The 19335-nt window shown below is 38.5% G+C and overlaps 2 protein-coding genes across 3 annotated transcripts; one reads left to right on the forward strand and one right to left on the reverse strand.

Annotated features, from left to right (window-relative positions):
- Positions 1-762: 762 nt before the first annotated feature.
- On the reverse strand, positions 763-5074 carry LOC146467018 (protein spire homolog 1-like). Of its 2 annotated transcripts, none has more exons than XM_085126686.1 (2): positions 3911-5074; positions 763-3421 (listed from the first exon to the last, which is right to left on the reverse strand). In XM_085126686.1, the coding sequence occupies exon 2, from the start codon at positions 3268-3270 to the stop codon at positions 1366-1368; it is 1905 nt and encodes a 634-aa protein (XP_084982812.1). In that variant the 5' UTR covers positions 3271-3421; positions 3911-5074; the 3' UTR covers positions 763-1365. The 2 variants fall into 2 exon arrangements, with proteins under 2 accessions (XP_084982812.1, XP_084982814.1); XM_085126688.1 differs by having other exon boundaries at positions 4230-4247.
- A 5000-nt stretch (positions 5075-10074) lies between these two features.
- LOC146467019 (ras-related protein Rab-23-like) lies at positions 10075-18064 on the forward strand. The gene is made up of 7 exons (XM_085126547.1): positions 10075-10584; positions 10778-10863; positions 13112-13188; positions 13959-14038; positions 14463-14545; positions 15592-15675; positions 17377-18064. The coding sequence occupies exons 1-7, from the start codon at positions 10430-10432 to the stop codon at positions 17535-17537; spliced, it is 726 nt and encodes a 241-aa protein (XP_084982673.1). The 5' UTR covers positions 10075-10429; the 3' UTR covers positions 17538-18064.
- The last annotated feature ends 1271 nt before the right edge of the window (positions 18065-19335 follow it).

Consider the following 19335-nt stretch of genomic DNA (forward strand, 5'->3'; position numbering starts at 1 on the left):
ACTAGACTACCAGTCCTCAAACTGCCACGCTGCAGTACAATTTATCAGAATTTATATTGTTGCACCTTTGATATTTATGGACTACCTATTACAGAATTCAAATTTAATTTACATCAATTTCTTCGCCAGTAAAGAATAATGTACACGGATTTTCGTGTACGCCTATTTTCGACAAAAAAAATAATGTATCCGTTTCAATTTAATAAAATAAATTAGTAAATGGAAAATAACTTGCGGCTTGAATCCAACTGGAGCGACTTTCGATAGATTTGAAATTTGAAAGTTTTTCTAGCTAATATAAGGTTTTGGCCATAACGCTGAACATTTTTCCGCTCTCAGAATTTAACAAATATACTATTTTACCATTACACAACGAGGAAAAAAGGATTTACCTAAGTTTTGGAAAATGCAAATTTATTTAAAGCTATCTTTTCAAATATTTAAATCAATTTGATATGAAATAGTCGCATTAATTTTTAGACGCTCTCAAAAATTAACAGTGTCCATACTAATCAGGATTAAAAAAATATGCGTTTTCTAATTCAACCGGATAACGATTAGTGTTCATGCAGCCGGCACGTCTGGTATTGCAACACAAAGTATTTAACTTCTATTTCATTTGGAAACTTTGAACTTCATTTAAATTGGACAGCGCAAGATCAATATCTAATATGCAATAATTGCTCTCTGTTATATTCACTGCAAAAAACTGCGTTAATTAAGCTCAAGAATACCTGAAAATGGAAACAACTCCCACCTCAGTGCGTAAGCACACAAAAATTTTAATGAATTACCTAATACATAATGCAAATTGCCGCAAGAATATCTTTAGACCGCAGCACCGACCGTAATAAGGAAAACTGTCCACAGAAAGGTCTTAACCACTCATATTTTGTCAAAGCCCCTTAAAGGATCTTAAGGCAATGACACGTTATATAACACTTGTGCATTAGATAAACATTTATAGCAACACGTTTTTATATCACTTGTCATACATATTTTATCTCTGGAGAATACATTGGGGCAATATAGTCACGATTTTTCGTGATCCAAATCTCTTTCTCCAAGAGCGGATGTAATTTTAATGGGACAACTTTTGTGCCAGCGGATGAAATTCTTAAGTCTAATCTATTCAAATGAAAGCTGTAACTTCCTTGAGCTACTGTCTATTACGCTGAAAAACATGATTTCAACTTTGGATTCCTGGGATGAAATAGTACGACCATTGTTCAACTTATGAACTGCCTAACGCTATTCGTTTCATTGATCTTCACAAGCGAGAGTTTAAGAAAATTTTTCATTGAGGTACTTCGTCAGCGACTCCATGGAAAACAAAGGTTTAATAACTTTTAACGGATAGGATATTTAGCAGTGCATAATAATGAACCTCTTGCAGGCCAAACAAATCCTGTGTGTTTTGTTCTCCTCGGATTCTCCTCCCAGATTCAGGTATCCCACAAACGGCCATGACATGTCGGCAATGCCGGAATCTCTCTGATTCACATTGATCTCCTCCTGGAAAATATAGCTGGAGGAACTCTCCACTGCATGAATACACGAGCAGCAGACCCTGCACTCACATATTTCACACACGCGTGACCACTTTCCAAATAAGGAGAATTTCATGGTGCGACAGCAAAAGCACAGCCTCCCATTGGCCAGATCCTTGTAGAGCCTTTCTTCGGGGTCAAGGGCCCCCAAGTCCAACGAGGCCAACGTACGGCGCATGTGTTTCACCTCCTTCATGGTCATGTAAATTTTCGATGTTATTGCGACTGTACGCAGGTTGTCGAGAGATGGCGGAAAGACCGGGTCGCATTCAATGTCATTCATGATTTCAAAGCTGTTGAAATTTCGATTTTTGATGCAATCCTCGTCGTCGAGCGAAAGGAAGCTCGAGTCGCTGGAGCTGCTCGTCCTTCTGACATTTCCAAAAATCTCCTCGGGTTTGCTGAGAGTGTTGTCGTCGTTGTTGTTTTCATCTTCGTCGGAGATTGCAACCTGCGGAGTCTCGGATCGGCTGATGATCGGAGATATATCGATTTCCACGGTAGAGGACGAATCCCAGCGATTGATTAGCTCTGTTAATTTGATTGCTGGTTTTAGGCATTTGCGCTTAGGAGGTGTGAAGGTTGGCTCACTGAACGAAATGCCAGTCTTCTCCTCAAAGTAGATCTCCCTCACGCTTTTCAAAACTGGCAATGGGGTTGGCTTCAATTTCGGCGGCGATCGGATTTCACTCAATAACTTGTCGTGGGGACTCGGGCTTCTCTTCGGATATTGCTTAACTTTACGAAGACTCGCCTTCGTTAGCGGGGGTCGCGAGCGAATAAACTCCAAGATTACATCATGGGCATCTTTTTTCACCTGCGCAGTGATGTTAACATGGTTAAGAGTGTATCGCTTGAAGCGAATGTCCTTTAGGAGGATTTCATACGGGGACAGCTCATACGTAACGGGAGGTAATTTCGTTTGATCCACATGCCGTAAGCTGACCCCGTGTCGTAGCTCTTTCATTACCTGTAGCCATAATTGGGCCCATTCCGCAGCTTGCAAGCTCTGTAAAAACGCCCAGTTTGTCGGCCCTACTCCTCTGCCCCATGTCTGAGCCACAAGAGTATGCCCATTACAAAGCTGATGAAGAAAAGCGGAAAGTTCGACGGCTTCACTGACAAGGGCTCGACAAACGGCACGGAAATGTTCACCAGGATCTTTAATGTCCCTGGGCAGTTGACTTGCACAGCGATTTAAAACAGCTTCAAGCGTGATATCGCCTCTAATGATTTCTTGATCCTTGTCAAAGTTGTTCCTTTCTCGTTTGGAAGGAACACATTCGCGAGGGCTGCTGGGTGCGTCGAAGCAGTAGTTGTCAGGCAACGAGATTCCTTCGTCGCCTTGATCACAATTGGTCATGTCCAAAATCAGTCTTTCTAGCCCTTCATCTAGTTGACGCTCAACGAGCGGCTCCATGCCGTAATCCAGACACTCGTAAACGACGCTTCCCAAATCGAAAAGCGCAGAAGACTCCTCTTGAACCGAGCAAGATTCGTTTATGCTTGTGAAGAAAACACTTCCATCTTTTCGAAGTTCGATCGTTGTAAGCTCAATGTCAATTTTCTGCCTTCTTAATGCCCCGAAGCTTTCCTTACGTATTGCGACCAATTCCTTCGTACTCTGATAACACACCGCTAGAGCTTGGTCTTCGCTTAACGGCGCTCTAAAGCATTTGAGAATATTAGAGAGTAACATGTCGTCTTTTTGACTCGCCATACAAATCCCTCTGCGTCGAAGGATTCACGTTTTTTGGTGTGAAGGTGAGAACGGGAAATTCTTTTGACGTCGAGTGGGCAACTGCCGGTGTGGTTTCATTATAAATTCACAGGGCTTTCACATGCATCTTCGATTCCCTCTGTTTCATTGGCTGAAACAAAGAATTGAAACCGATAAATATTTTATCGCTGGCGGGAATTTAATTTGTTTCATCAATGGATGAAATGCGCTTTGTATATTGTAAAAATACGAAAAGTGCGATAATAAATTTTTCATAATTTCTCGCTTGTTCAGTTCTTTAAAATATTTTCTCAACACTTTAAAAATACTAGTCTTTTCTCGATAAGATCCATTTTGCTGACAACTCTCCTTCCTTTTTACTTCCATATTAGATAAATAATTGTCAGGCTTTGAATATGTAATATTTCAAATTTATTTGAAAAACATTAACAGCCATAAATCTGGAGAAACGTTTTTGACATTTCCTTTCAAAAAGATGTACTTTCTTTTATTATTAGTAGCTTCCCCGGAGAGAATTTTTTCTCTCCCTTTCTTTTATTATTAGTAGCTTCCCCAGAGAGAATTTTTTCTCTCCCATAAAGATAATCTATAAACACTTGATATGAAATTTTCTCCTTACCTTCATGCCTTTCTCGTTTATTTCATACTTTCTTTGTTATGAACCCCAGGGTAGTTGAAGATAAGGCAAAAATCGCGGTTGAAACCAAAATAAAAATAATCTACTTTTTTTAAAAAAATAATGCAATGTTGTTTTACTTATAATTTCCTCGCTCCATGCAAATACTTGGTCTGTATTCCATTTAGTTTAGCCTGTCTATCCGGTCAATTAGGCGAGTGTTTCCAAAGCATCGGATTTTAAATTCAAATTCAAATTTAAATTGGCAAAGCCAAATACCGAACACTAATCAGACATGTCTGGATTTTCAAAATTTTCTCACCTTCTTTTGTTTGTTGGATTTCGTCTGTATTAATTTGTGGACACCTCAAAGACTGAGTTGCCTAATATCTTATTCGAAGCACGTATACACAAGCTTTTATCATGAAAAGCTATCATCACAGGAATCAAATTTAAATATATATCGCCCTCGCTCTGTACACTGTTTTCAGAATTATTTTCGATTATCAATCACATCCATTCTTTTTAACTCTTTCATTTTCAGAAATCAAACTTCAATCATTCCACTAACGTTTGAGTCAGTATGGAAGAAATTTTAAAGAACAAGTGTGACCGTTGAACTGAAAGACTTTCAGTAGTGCTTAAATGAAGGTGCTGTTTGTTTTTATAATATTTTTCAATTGAAAACGAAATTTTGCCCGAGTTTCAACCTTGGCCGTTTTCATATTCCTTATAACTATTCTAGGAAAATATCGCTTCTTTATGTCACAACAAAAGATAATTAACATCTTGCTTTTCCTTGTTGCAAGACAGAAAAAATTAATTTACTGGCCCAAGCCAGTCGAGCATTCACGATTTTGTATCCGTGTTATAAAATAGCGCTATAGTATGTTTTTTCTGACAATATTAACAAGTCAGGGACTGAAATAAAGGTTTATTTCGGTGGATATGTATTCGGATGGTCTCAATCGCCTCAGAAATTCAGATTAAGTCGGAAAGAAAATCTGCAGTCTTCGGCAAAATGTCAGCTTAAAATTTTCGTAACACTGAAAAAACAAGTTAAAAATTGTGTAAAAATGTGAGTTACCATTTTCGTAAAACCAACAATAGCTAGTAATTTGAGAAATAAAATTCCATTTCCTAGAGCTTTCTGTGACTTTAATTTACAGCTTAAACATTAACACACGAGTATGTATGAGTTTTTGCACAAATATGTCCTTAAAACTGGGCACAAAACAGGAGATCCGGGGACACAGTGAGACCGACAACATTTTACGGTATTTTGTTCAAATGAGTTCGTTGGGTTTCCCTGATCGCTGTATAAATATTAGAACGCCTCAAATGGAATGCGTCGGCTATGAGTTTAGAGAGAGATTAAACCTGACTACGGTGTTTTCGATTGTATTACGAAGATATCATTTCAAATATAGAAGATCAATTCAATGCAAAAACTGAACCGGACACATAATTACGTGGCATTTTGTCTGCGTGGTGTATGTTTGGGTTACAGTTTGATGGATACCAAAGGAAAAATTGATTGTTTTCATATCTCCCAAAATACAACTAGCTCACCCAAATTAAAATCGCTGTTAAATTTACTTTGTGCGAGACATCTCAATAAAAAAAGATAAGGATAACTTTTGCCGTTTCGTTTAATGTGATCTGTTTTAATTCACTCCAATTTTTCTTACACTGAAGTCCATTTTCTTGGAAATGTTTGCCTACTAAATAATGATTAAACCGACTTTCAAAAAATGTCCCGGCCGCAAATAATGTGATCCTGAAAGAACAGCTTAACATGAATAAAAAAAATTAGGCATAATATCGATCGATAATTGTAAAAATAGAAAACTATAGCTTTTGATTTTAGCAGGCAACAGATATTTTTTTGCTTATTCTATTAAGTTAGTTCTTGCTCTTTGATCATGTTCCCATTTGAAAAAGGAACAGACTCAAGAATGGCCTTTTCTACAACAATTGTATACAGACCATTTTATTTGGCGTTTTTCATGGATCACTTTCTTTAGCGTAGTCTTATTTTTGAATTCATTTGTAAAGTTTTAACTAATTCAGCTCTAGCGTAGTAATTTTAAAGCTTCAATAAACTATATCTATATCTAAAAAAGAACTTCAGAATTGGACATTTTGCCTGATTTTAATATAAAGGTGTAACTCTCAAAGTTAGAAATAATATTAACAACTGGCGCCCTCCATCGAATCAGTATCCGGCTTCGGCGTTTTCTGAGTCGACTGGCATAAGTTTCCTTATGCCATCTTTCGTGATTCCTTCCGGTTATATCGGATAATGAACTAATAAACTTTAGCTACAAGACGCCACATCAATTGGCAACTTAAAACGCGAGCCTGAGTTAACACCCGGTTAAACAAGTCGCTGAAAACAAGCAGATAGTATTTTTCGCTCCCTGTTTTCACCTTTGGGCTCAATTCCGCGGTTAAGTTTTCTCAGCTCTCAAGCCGTGCCGGATAAATCTAATTGATTTGATGACAGCCGATCTCAAAATCTCATTCGCACTTCCGTGAAAGCAGTAAAACAAATCGGAAGAACGCTTTCGTAACTGAAGATTATTGGATAGAGATCAAAAGGCGGCCGTTGAAATGAAAAGAAGTCATCAGCAAAAAATGTCTGGGATGTTTACCCAACCTGGTTACTCAATATCATCATACTCAGCTTCATTCTCGTCCCTCTGAAGGTGGATTTCCACTGTCGCGTAAATTTTACGTGCTTACAGACGTAGATTCAGCTTGCTTTACGCACGTAAATAAGATAAGAGGCGATGTATGAGCCGCGTGAGTAAACGTAAAAAGTTGAAAAGCGCTCAGCTTAACTTTTTACGTTTACGCAAGCCGTTCATACGTCGCTTCTTGTTTTGTTTACGTACGTAAAACCTGCTAAATGTACGTCTGTACGCACGTAAAATTTTCGCGACAGTGGAAATCCACCTAAAGCCGTGCCCAGCCTCCGGCGGTTAAGAGGGCCTGGCGGCTCTGGGGACGAGAATGACTCGGCTTTTCCTGGTTCTTGTACGACTTTCTCCCAGGCCTTCAAGATAAATTCGTTTCAGTGATGCATCCGAGGCGAACGCCACGGCGAACGTTTGTTTGACCCTCAAATTAAGAAATTGACTGAAATTTTACGTGACCCGAAACGGCAGTGTTTCGCCTTGGGAAATCCGTTTCGGGTCACGTAAACACAGAAAGAATTAATCGACTGGAACGATTTAACTTTCATGCGCGGCATTATCAGTTGAAAGTGCATTACATGTACTCGGTTGTAACGTTGTGAATATTAGTCTGATATATTGCAACTTTTCCATTACGTTAGAAACTCTATGACAAATGGATGGGATGCATAGCTCCCGGCAATGGTGCGAATTCGCGGGCTGTATAATAACATTTAATGCAATTGGTCACGTGCAGAAGAAAGACTGCTGACGGAGAAGGGAGTGAAAACGAGAGGAGAGAAAAGACGTCGTTTGAAGACACCAGCCATGAAATCTTCTTTTCGTATTAGAAGTTCCTTGGGAACAGAAACGTCCTCCACGGGCAACCATTCCCTCAGGCCGCTTCGTTAAAAGTAACAAGGAGCAAAAAAAAAAACAAAACAAAACAAAACAAAAACGAAAAAACAAAAAACGAAAACAAAAAACAAACAAACAAGCAAACAAAAAAGAACAATTAAGGGCACGGGGTTTGATGTGAACGTCCCATTAGCTAGCTAGATCCATGCGCACTGCGCTCGGTAGGATCAAGACCTAAGGATGTCATCCATTTATTTTATTCCTCTTTGATTAAATTTTTGCTAAAATGCTCGTTTTGAAAGTTTATAAACCAAACTTTACGTGAGATGCGCCATTGGAGTTGTCTGAAGCAAGCAAACATCAGCGTTTAACGGGCAAAAGGTCTTCCAGGCAGGAAAGTTTCTCCACCCGTTCCCCGAGCAACTTTGACTTTCTTATGGAAAAATTTCGCAGCAAGTATTTTCTTAAGAAATTAAATTTATCAAACGTTGGCACGCCTGTGATGGTGATTTCCGGAAAGGCGGGTTACCCTACTACCAGGGACAACTTTACTCCATATCACTAAGCCCTTGTCTACATAGCCTGATTCTCAGACGATCCACTGAGGTCGCTCGCTGCCACACACTCTCGACCTGGATCGTCTGAATCAGGCCCTACGCTTGTATACCCGGCGGTATGCGATCAAAACTTTATAGTGGGTTCATACAATGGGGTTCATATAAACCATTCTCGTGGCAGTGTCAGTTTCAGTGGGAGGTCTAGTAGAGGGGTCGGGGAGGGCATGCCCCCTCCCCATTTTTTTTTGGACCAAATCTGTGGCTCATAAGTCACAGGGCCGAGGCGCCGAGAAGCAAGTTGAGCATTCGACTGAGAGCAGACCCCACTTATCTGAAGGTCTGAACCGGACACTGAGTTTAATATTCTTCACGGAAATTGTTGAAACTTAAACAGGGTATAAAACGAAAAGTCACCCCGCAATTTCATGATCGACATTGGTGTGGGTTTTCCTACTGGTACGAGAGTCTTGGACTTGCTTCAAGTCGAGCTCAGAGAGCGCGAAGCGCCATCGTGCACCCGGCTTGCTTAGAAGCGCGACGCGCGATCGTCAGAACTCTAGCGAGCTCACCCCATGTCCATTCATTAGGGAACTTAAGCACGGACGTTTATGAGCCACGGACGGCAACCGGAAATTGAATTTTTTTCTTTTTGGAGCGTTTTCACGTCATCGTGTTTGTAACGTCAACGGCTACAGTCATCAATAAGAGCTTTTCCTGTCCGTGGCAAGGAGCAAAACCACGCCAAAAAGAAGTAAACATTCGACTTCCGGTTGCCGTCCGTGGCTCACGAACGTCTGTGCTTAAGCTCCCTATTGAGAAGCGAGCGAGCGACTTTGAGAAGGTCCACGAGAGTCTCAATCATGTGCAGTTACTGGGGTCAGTTCGCACCCTATGACTCCTACCGATGTGAACATGGAGAAAAGAAGGTAGATGAAGCTTGTACAAGGAGTAAAAAAATCCGATCTTATGTGTACAAAGCTCCATAAGGTTATAATTTCTTTACTATTAGTTGCAAAAAAAGCAAAAAAAAAAAAATTATACTTGTATAATTCACCGTTCTTGTTATCGCCCAAACAGTCATTCATTTCATACTTCCTTCTTGATGAATCCCTTTCATCTCGTGTGAGGGGGCCTTGGTCCCATACTGCCCTGCCTCCCGTCTCTCCAACTGTTAACAGTGGAACTGACCGCCTCTCTCATCTGACCTACTATCGTCGGCGCGGTCAGCTTTTTCCAGGGCCTTTCCCTCGTTCGCTTCCCCTGTAGTTTACATCTCAAGTCCTTATTAGCATGCCAGTGAGCGGTCCCTCGTTTACGAAGTGGTTAACGGTATTCAACCTCAAACATCTGCAGCTCCACTCATTCATGAGGAGTCCTCCGTCCACGAGGGCATTGAATAGAGATGGGCGAGAGTAAATCTGTATTGATAAGTGAACAGTGAGATATACTGTAATGTCATCAGAAAAAGGAACACGTACTTGCGGTTATTTCCTTAAACCACCTTGTATAGGAAAATAAAAAGTAACGTCACAGAAAGGACTTCTCTTTCGACTGAGGAACGGATCAAAGGCTGACTTTCGAGAGTTTCAGAATAAACCGGTGTAATATTTCAAAAAATCTAGTATTCAGCGATCATTTTATCAACTTTGATCCCAGGACCGAGATGCCTGGAAACGAGGTACTAATTTTATGTAAATTTAATGTCTTAATAGTAAAGTTTTAAAATCCCCAAAACTGCCGAATTAAAATGTTAAAGCTGGCTAGAAAAGAAAAGGGCAAAACACTAAAATAAGCACGACGGAAAATATGTTGAGAAATGCATACTCCTTTTTTTTTTCTTTCAGTACGTACTCCTTACGGCAATACTGATGCTGAACACATAATGCAAAAACTTAAAGCACAGAAATTGTCTTCCCTAACTAGGGAGCAATTTCTGAAAATGCCTTTCTGTTTTTCTGTTTTTTGATTCCAACTGAACTGACCCAGGGAAAGACGGCCTGTTATGTTGTCATAGCAACAGCTGCAACCTAGCCAAATTACCCACAATTCCTATGGTAGCCCGAGCAAGCTCGAGGGATGAGCTGAAAAGAATCCACCTATATCTTTCACGATATTGCCAGGGCAGACTACTTTCAGCAAGCTGACATCACGCTTCCTTTGAAAGAAGGAAAAACAAGAATTCTGTACAGTAGATCACCTTATTGGTGAAGAACGGAGTCTGAATTTGCATACGCAATCGCCAACTTCTCTACATCAAAGGGTTGTTTCCGTCGGGTCGAACTCCAGAAACCCGCTGCATGTCTTGTTAACAGAAATAAGATTTTCTCAGAAGGCAGAGGACAAAGCCAACCATCGTAGACTAATTTTCATCCGCTGACTACGCTTTGGGATTTAAAAGACGCTATTTTGAGCGCTGCGAGGCCAACATGAGGGAGGAAGACGTTGAAGTGGCGATAAAAGTCGTGGTGGTAGGAAATGGAGCCGTGGGTAAAAGCAGCATGATTCAGAGATATTGCAAAGGCATTTTTACCAAAGACTACAAGAAGACGATAGGTGTAGACTTTTTGGAGCGGCAAATAAGGTTAGTGAGGAGGATACGACTTAATCATAAGACCGCTTGGTGATGTGGTGATAAATGTTAAAGCGCGATTTGCGATTTTGTTCTGCATATTTAGCAGTGTTTATGAGCTGAAATTAACAATGATTATGTGTATGGTCGAATCTGTATTTGAGGAAATATCATAAACCGATCTTAAAAAATCATTCTTCCGCAGTATACGAAGTGAAGATGTTCGACTCATGTTGTGGGATACAGCTGGGCAAGAAGAATTCGACGCCATAACGAAAGCCTACTATCGAGGTATTATAGAGAGATAATAAGATGTGTATTTGAAAAACTGCACAATGCGATTTTAAAGCACAATTTCTCAAACAAACTTTGATACCTCGAGGCTAGCACAGCCTTGAAGGTTTGTTTGTATCGCTTGAATCGATTTCAAGAATAAGATTGGAATGCTAGAATTCCAAAGAGATTTGTAATTTAAGCTTAAGCTTTAGCTGTCGATTTCTAAAGATTCCCGTGCGTTTTTCTAAATTAATTTTAGGTATTGCTAATGTGGTCTCTAAGTGCTATCCTAAACATGTGAAATATGTTGGTATTATTACATTTAGAATCAATCTGTGGGATTTAATAAATTCAGCCGTCTTAATTTTCAAGCAGTACAAATTATCCCCTCGATCGTTCGGCACAGTAAATTAATAATCCTGTTTAGATGGTTAATTTTGTTTTGCATTGTCTTGTATACATGTACAAGGCAGAAAAAACTAAATAAAAATTACACGTTGAAACTTCAACCCTGTGAATTTTCCTTCTTTCGTGTGCAAGTTAAAATATTAAAATTTCTTATGATGTGCACCTTGATCTTCTCGACTGTATACAAAATGGGAGTGTAGAACAAAGAAATTTTAATTTGCTGACGCGGTTTGTTGTTTCAAAGAACTTTCTTTGTGAATGGCTGCTTTTGCGAAAATTGTATTCTTTTGTATTATCAAGTTCTTTTGAAGAGCGCATAACTTTATCATCACAATAGGGTTTCCCAGCATACTATAAAATCCTTTCCACTTCACTGTTTCCGATGAATTTTAAAGATTAAAGGCATCTTGGCGAAAATCATAATTCATTCTGCAGTAATTTGTAGTCGTGATGTCTTTTTAGATAGCTAAGGGCTCTCTAGTTTTGTTTTGTAAATTTGAAGAGATCTTAATTGGAACATAACGTTGACCTGACTGTTAAAAATTGCAATATATAGTGTATAATTTTTTTCACCATGCATAGTACATATGTCAATATGTCCACAATTGATGTTACTTGTGTGATGTATTGACATTTAATGGTGGCGTTTATTGGTTTTTAATGTCGTTGATTGGTTGAGAGCATAGATCACTGCACACATAAGTAGGGACTTCTAATTAAAAACAGGAGCAGTGTATTTAGTAAACAACAGACCACATTGGTTAACATTTTAAGAATATTAGCAAGATGTTTCTTTTTATTTTGAGAAAAAAAAATTAAGGCTTCATACCTCTAAAATGATAATGAATGGCAAACCTGCTGCATGAAATTGCAACAATGACAAAAATGGACAGCACACTAAGTGTGTTTCTAAAAATTCAATAGTACATAGCTTAGTGGTATTCTGGAATTGGAGAACAGAGAAGTGTAGTTGTGATGTGACAATGCATGGCAATTTTTTGGATAAACAAGTGAAAACAGAACAAAAGCAATTTTGAATTTAAAGATGTCTCTGTTTTCTACACTGGACAAATTGGGGGACAAAGTCAGATGACTTTAACATCCATTTTTACACCAAGACAAAGACGAGTTGTTCATCCAAAAAGTTGTCAGTCCACTGTCTGTCTTTTGGCATGAAAATGGTCCAGAAAAGTAAACAAAAAATATGAATCAACAAAACTTGTTGTGCTGTGGAGGTCACCAATGTTGAAGGATCCTTGCTTTAATCCTCATGGGTATTGTTATGCTATCGAATATCATTGTGAGTGGATGAAACAAAATTCTAACAGAGAAATTTCTACTGTCCCAAAATTATTGCTGCATGACAACTTTTGAAATTCATTTGATCAGACAGTGGGTATGCATAGACCTCCTAATAGGGTCTCCATTTTGGAGTTGACTTCAAGTTGATTGTTGTTATTTATGCAAAAATTTTAGGCTCAATGTGCAGTTCCAGAAGAAATGTGGGGTGCTTACCTGATTTACGCAAACCACCCAGATGGAAATTTTTGGCATAAATAAAAAAATGATTTAGCTTGTCTTCACAGAAGATGGATAACATGCAAAATGTATGAACATCAGCTGTAAATCCCAAAAGGAGTAATAAAAATGCATCACTTTGACCATAAGCCCATAACTTCAGAAGTACTCCAAATGGAATGATGCTTATCATTTGATTTTCCAACTGGAATTTCCGGGTTCTCCATCAGAAGGTTTTTTTTTTATGATCTTCCATGGGGTGGGTATGGATTTTTTCTGGAACTGTCCAATAACATTTCTGTGAACTGAGAAGCATTTAATATTTTTCTGCTTTTAGGAGCACAAGCTTGTGCTATAGTATTTTCCACCATTGACAGAGACTCCTTCGAGGCTGTCGAAAAATGGAGGTCAAAGGTATGTTATCAAGGGACAATTAAAAAAATTGTTTTCAATTGTAGATTACAAGTGGTTGGTTTTAAGAGCACACAAGAAAAATGCTGAATGAAAAATTAATGTCAAAAATGAGTGCAATAATCATTTTTTGAAGACTGTAACAACATTAACTACATTCCTCTTCAGCTTGACCATGTACATGTAATAACAAGGGCCCAGAAGTGACATACGTACTCAGAAATAGAAAATCAGAATTCCCTGAGTGTCGAAGTCAAACCCACATGTATGACATTCTCATTACTAGTTCAGATGCTCAACCACTATGCTACAGGAGACTCACAATGGTTAGGCCATTAAACTATGTCCCTTTTACAAACATGCTGAATACTGCCAGGATTTGAATGTCAATGAGTTACATGCTTCAAGAAAAAACGAATTTTTTTGTAACTGTTTTGTAAATTTCTTTTTGGATGCAATATGGCATGGAATAGGATGGGGGATGGATACAAGTGAAAGTGGGATTAGGCCAAAGACGAGAATGGACCAGGATAAATAATAGTGTCTGTTAGATGGCAGGATAGAGAAGAAAAAGAAATAAATCATATAAGAATTTTGCATGTTTGTGTCTCTGGTGTTTATAATTATGCACTGTATTTACTGTAGCTTTTCACAGCTGCATTGATTTTGTGTGATTCGCGATATGGTCTATAGGATGATGTCAAGAATAGTGAGCTATTGATCGATAAAACATAGAAATTAGGTAAAGGGATTGATATTTTATTTCTTGTCAGGTGGAGGAAGAATGTGGCAGTATACCAATGGTGTTAGTTCAAAACAAAATAGATTTGATTGATCAAGCTGTTGTTCAAGTGTGAGTACTCAGTTTTATTTATAAATAATATTCTAATATCTGTGGTTTTATTTATGCTGCTTTGTCATTCCCAAGTTATAAAGATAACTCTGATTATCGACTAAATGAAAAATTAAATTTCTTGTATTGTAGAGTTTAATTTGCCCTCTCTTTTGACAAGGTTTGAACAAGAAACATAGCTACTGTTTGCTTATTACTCTGAAACTCAGCTTCATCTGGAATAAGGGAGAAGTGGGGTTGAGCACAGCAGCCAACTTTCACATGGGGTCATGTTTTGGTTTCTTTTTCACTACCCTGAAAGAAAACCTGGTGGCAAGTCTCCTGATGGCCATAAGTTAGCAATAAAATATGCCTCCATTCTCTTGCCAAACTTGCAGTAATTCTGAAGTGGTTTGCTCTTAATCATTCCTCTGTTTCATTTCAGTGACGAAGCGGAATCCCTAGCCAAGAAATTAAGGTTAAAATTTTACCGGACATCAGTGAAGGAAGATCTTAATGTCAATGATGGTAAGTGGACTAAGGCCCGGTTCAGACGCCATACTTCACACGAACCAAATCAAATTCGAATTTGAATTATGCCGGACTTAATTCAGCCAAAATTAATTTCGCAGAAGCAATAATTACTATGACTGAAGAAAATTGCAGATTTTGGGTCAATTTATGTTTTTATTTGGCTCATGTGAAGTTCATGGCGTCTGAATCAAAGCTGGTCCACAGCCGTTTTTCATGGCTGAGCCAGGCGGGAAAAACAACTGAGCCATTCCAAATAAGATCGGCCTTTCTGAATTATTCAGATGCCATACTTCACATAAACTTAATTCATTGAATTTGATCTGGCTCACGGACCTAGGTGTACAGTCATTCATTCCAATCCATTCCTCTGTGACACAATCATGAGACAAATGATTAATTTTGAGGTATTGTTTTCAAACTGTAATCATTGCTGTCTAACAGCTTTCTCGGTGACACATTGTCAAGTTAGTAAGAAATGCTGGTCATTAAAGGCAAAGAAAATCAAGATGGCTTCCCCTCAGATAGTGCACAAACCTGACCTCAAATGGATTTGCTGTTCCTTGAGCCTTCAAACAACCAGTCAAAGAACTGATCTGATCTGAAGATCTAAAATAATGCTTTGAACATACTGTATCATTGAACTTTTTCATTTTGTCTGGATGTAAAATTTAACGAAACCCTTTAGTTATACTGTGGACTGCTTGTCACTACCAGAATGCACACCACATTGGCGACCCCCAAGACACTTTTAGTCAAGGCTTTTGATCTATTCTTCAAGGCAAATAAAAAATGGTTGCAGCTTAGGTCACTGGATAGGCATTTGTAGAGTAGCATGTGCATAAAAACAAACTTTATTTTGATGGCCTTGGATTTTCAAGTTTTTTCAGTTCAGTTTCTTGTTTCACTGTTTTAAGATGAGGATGTTGCAAAAGTTTTTGGAAGCTGTTTGCCTAACACTTATTTGACGGTGATAATTTAGGTTCATACATGTACACACATCTTAACAGGGTTTTATCATGGAATTTCTTTCTTTATTTCAGTATTCATGTATCTCTCTGAGAGATATTTAGAGATGTTACAAAATGTAGATGTAGAAGAACCAAAATCACAACAACAGAAAAATGGTAAGAACTATCATTGTATAATTACATTATGGTTATTTATTGTTTCTGCTCTCTTAATTGTTGTCTTTAGTAAAACAAGGAAGTCTTAAGTTAATCTCACCATTGGTGAGTCCAGATGGAGGTGTTGGGCCAGGGGGTTCTTTCTAGTCCAAACTTCTGCCAAAATGCACAACAAGTATTTGTGCTTAAGAAAGAAATGTAGTACACCTGTTTTGGTTTTTAGGGCCCACCGCAGCTGAATTTGTACTGTTTAAGGTATTGAATGCTGTCCTATTGTCGTTCATTTCTGCTTGTCAAGTTTTGATTTGCTGAAGCAGAGCTAGATGTAATATTCTATGCATCTGAAACCTCAAGCTCAATCAAATGCATGAACAGCATTTCCTAGTTCCAAGTGAAACATAATGATATACATTGCGTCATAAGTATTTGATAAGATTTGCATCATTTTCATTCATACTTCTTTATAGCTTTCAGTTACTGCCAGAAATTTTGTGATTAAGCAAGCTTTTTGTGTACAGGCTTGTTTGATTTTGTATATATTTTTGTTGTTGTTGTTGTTTGGAAAATAATAAATTGGCAAAATCGGGGTTGGTCAGGTAATATTTAATGGGGAAAGAAGGATGATTTAAAGGAGCACTGTCACAGAGATTTTGCTATGTTGAACAAAACTGCTCAGATATTTGACAAAGAACCCCCTGCCTCCTCCCCAGTTGCGCCGCGCTCACCCAAAGGGGATAACCGTCGCACGAGGAATGAAGCGAAGGGAAAAACGCAGATCTTCGACACAAGATTTAGCAGGCTTTTCCCTTCCTATTTTTCTCCTTCCCATCAGCCCCCGCTCGCGTATTTCTCCTTCCCATGAGTCTCCGCTCGCGCTTCTAGCTCATTCCCATGCTCTCCGAACCAATTCGTTCATCATTCCCGGCTCTCTGATTCGTCCTCGTTTATCCCCGTCAAAATCCCCAAGAAAAACCTGTGGAGGAGGCAGAAGAACCCCTTCGCTGATGTGAAATCACTACATGTATTAGAGCACTGGGAGCAAAATATAAAATGATTTCTCCGAGGAAAAAATAAACCATAATCAATCCATTTCCATCCTAGCCATCTACAGACAAAGATGATTGATGTTAGTCTCTGTGCACCAGAGGGGTTATTGTTAACAAAACTGAATAATTATTTCAATGTTTCCCAAGGATACAATTAACAAATCGACAGCAGTTTTCTATGGTCTATACTCTTATAGACCATAAAATGACCTAAAAAAATGTTCAAAATTCAAGTGAAACCACGAGCCGCAGGCAAGTGGTTTCACTGCCAAGTTTTGGACATTTTATGGCATTATTTTATGGTCTATAATAGTATAGACCAAAGAAAACTGCTGTCAATTTGTTTTTTACAATAACATGGAAAAAAGTATGAGCGGAATTGACTATTTTTTCTGTTGAGAAAGCGCGCGTGTTACATCTGACGTCATTTTTATTGTCTACTCTTATAGACAATAGCTACGAGCCAATCAGTGGGCGGGAATTTGGACAGTTATTGTAAAAATCTGTTTTTTGGCTATTCACAGTGACACTAAAATGGTAGATATGTTTCTTTTACACAGTAAGAATTTCATTAGGTATGTTTGGAGCCTTGTAAACCACTTGCATGTTTAAACAACTTTTTTAGCTTGACACTTAACTTCACTTCATTCCCCAGTTGCTGGAATGTTTAACAGAGCATCACCAGGAGATAGCACGCAGCCTGCGAACAACAATGCACATGCTACACAACAAATAGAAACTGGAGACATTATCACATTAAAACCTAACAAGCAACGGACAAAGGGGAAAAAGAAGTTTGCGTGCTCCTTGTTGTGATGTGTTGACTGCTGAAGTCAATGATACCTGCGCAGCATCAATAATTGAAGGAAACTATGTAGTCACTGCAGTGAGAAAAGCGGTTGAAGAAGAATTCTTAGTCTTCATTTGTACAAGGACAGAGCTGGACAAACTGACACGAAGAATGTGTGATGTTGAATTGCAAAACGGTGAACATAATTATTATTGGGACATAATGTTTCTAATTCTTGATTTTCAAGTATCCATTAATCAGAAAGAGCTTTCTTTTTGTGATATCAGGACACCAAAACAAATTTAAAATTACTCTATGTTAGGAAAAGAGTTTTATTTTTAATCAAAAATTTTGTTGTCAAGGCGCATCAAATTGGCTGCCTTAAAATCCGTCATACCTTGCAAATGCACTGTTTAACTCAATAGTCAAATTAAAACTAATTTCCATTATTATCCCATATAAGTTAATTTCTGTACATACAGGTAGAGTGTTCAAATATGTTCTTCCATTTGCTTATGCCAGAGTACCTTGTTGAATAAATCTTGTGAAAGGGGATACATGTAGGTCATACCGTTTTAAACCAAGACTATTCGGGTACATGAAATCTTAAAAGAATATAGCCTGAGAGGGCAGACGCAAAAAGATCTCTTTTCATGGTAGGTGAAACAAAAGCCGGCAAAGGTGTATGTTATCACAGGCTGTGGGATTTTTGAGACTTGTACCCTTCAAACAAACTCCTGCCATCTTGGTTTGTAATGGTGGACACAACCTGGGGTGAGTGTCTAAACTACTTAGGGGAACACTGAACGTTCCCTGACTGGGGCCCCCTCGGTAGTTTAGCACTCTCCCCAGGTTGCACTCACTTTTACAAACCATGATGGCAAGAGTTTGACTGAAGTGTACGAGTCTCAAAAATCCCACGTTGCTACAGGAGACTCGTGGGAGCTAAGGCCCTTAAACTAGCTCCCACGAATCTCCTGTAGCTCAGTGGTGGAGCATCTGAACTTGTAATCGGAAGGTCCTAGGTTTGACTCCTGATAGGAGCATTCGGATTCTTTTTTCCGAGTATGCCTGTGTTACTTAGTAAATGATGCATCATTCTCGTTTATTCACCAGGCTTAAAAAATATTCCATCACATTTATTCCAAAACAAAAACTATTACCGGTTTTCATAGACTTCGCTAATTTAATACAATAAATTGAAACTGCTTAAAAGGAAATAAAGTATTATGAAAGCGACAAATGGGAGAATCAGATTCCCGCAGTTCATGAATGAAATTTTGTTTTGTTGGTAAAAGCAGACCTGTCACTAGCCACTGGGCCAGTGAGCTGAAAAGTTAGTCTGGAGCCCTGCTTTCTCAAAAATAATATTCTCCCACCTAAAACCATATGAAATTTAATGATTGAGAGAGGTAAGAAGAATGCCTATGTTGCTATTGGAGATAAAGCCATCAGAATGTACATTTATCAATCCTAATTTTTAAATCAATTCTGAAGTATTGGCAAAAGCATTGCAACTTGGCCCCTATAAGGAGATTGATCGAAATTTGTGTTTTCTTAAGGGGGCTGCATAAATTAATTTGTGTAGGTTGTGGTTAATAATATTATTGGAAGGGTAATATATGTTCACTGGCACACGCCTTAAGTTTTCTCTACTGCCCATGCAGTAGGTCATTTTATTATTGTATTTTCTGGAACTACCAAGCAATGAAGGCTCGTGTAGGGGTATTTTTCATTTTAATTCAAAATATTGCCTTACGTGAACCTTCTTTGCCAACCGGGAATTTAAAGCAGCTACTACGACAACGGCAACGAGAACGTCAC

The sequence above is a fragment of the Pavona decussata genome, unplaced genomic scaffold, assembly GCF_977016875.1.
Source record: "Pavona decussata unplaced genomic scaffold, jaPavDecu1.1 SCAFFOLD_140, whole genome shotgun sequence".
Lineage (NCBI taxonomy): Eukaryota > Metazoa > Cnidaria > Anthozoa > Scleractinia > Agariciidae > Pavona > Pavona decussata.

What these genes read in the sequence shown, in the direction of transcription:
- LOC146467019 (XM_085126547.1), top strand. Translation starts at nt 10,430, where the DNA reads ATGAGGGAGGAAGACGTTGAAGTGGCGATAAAAGTCGTGGTGGTAGGA. An exon ending in TTTTTGGAGCGGCAAATAAG is followed by an intron (nt 10,585 to 10,777) that starts GTTAGTGAGGAG and finishes ATTCTTCCGCAG; the next exon opens with TATACGAAGTGAAGATGTTC. An exon ending in AGATCTTAATGTCAATGATG is followed by an intron (nt 14,546 to 15,591) that starts GTAAGTGGACTA and finishes TCTTTATTTCAG; the next exon opens with TATTCATGTATCTCTCTGAG.
- LOC146467018 (XM_085126686.1), bottom strand. Translation starts at nt 3,270, where the DNA reads ATGGCGAGTCAAAAAGACGACATGTTACTCTCTAATATTCTCAAATGC.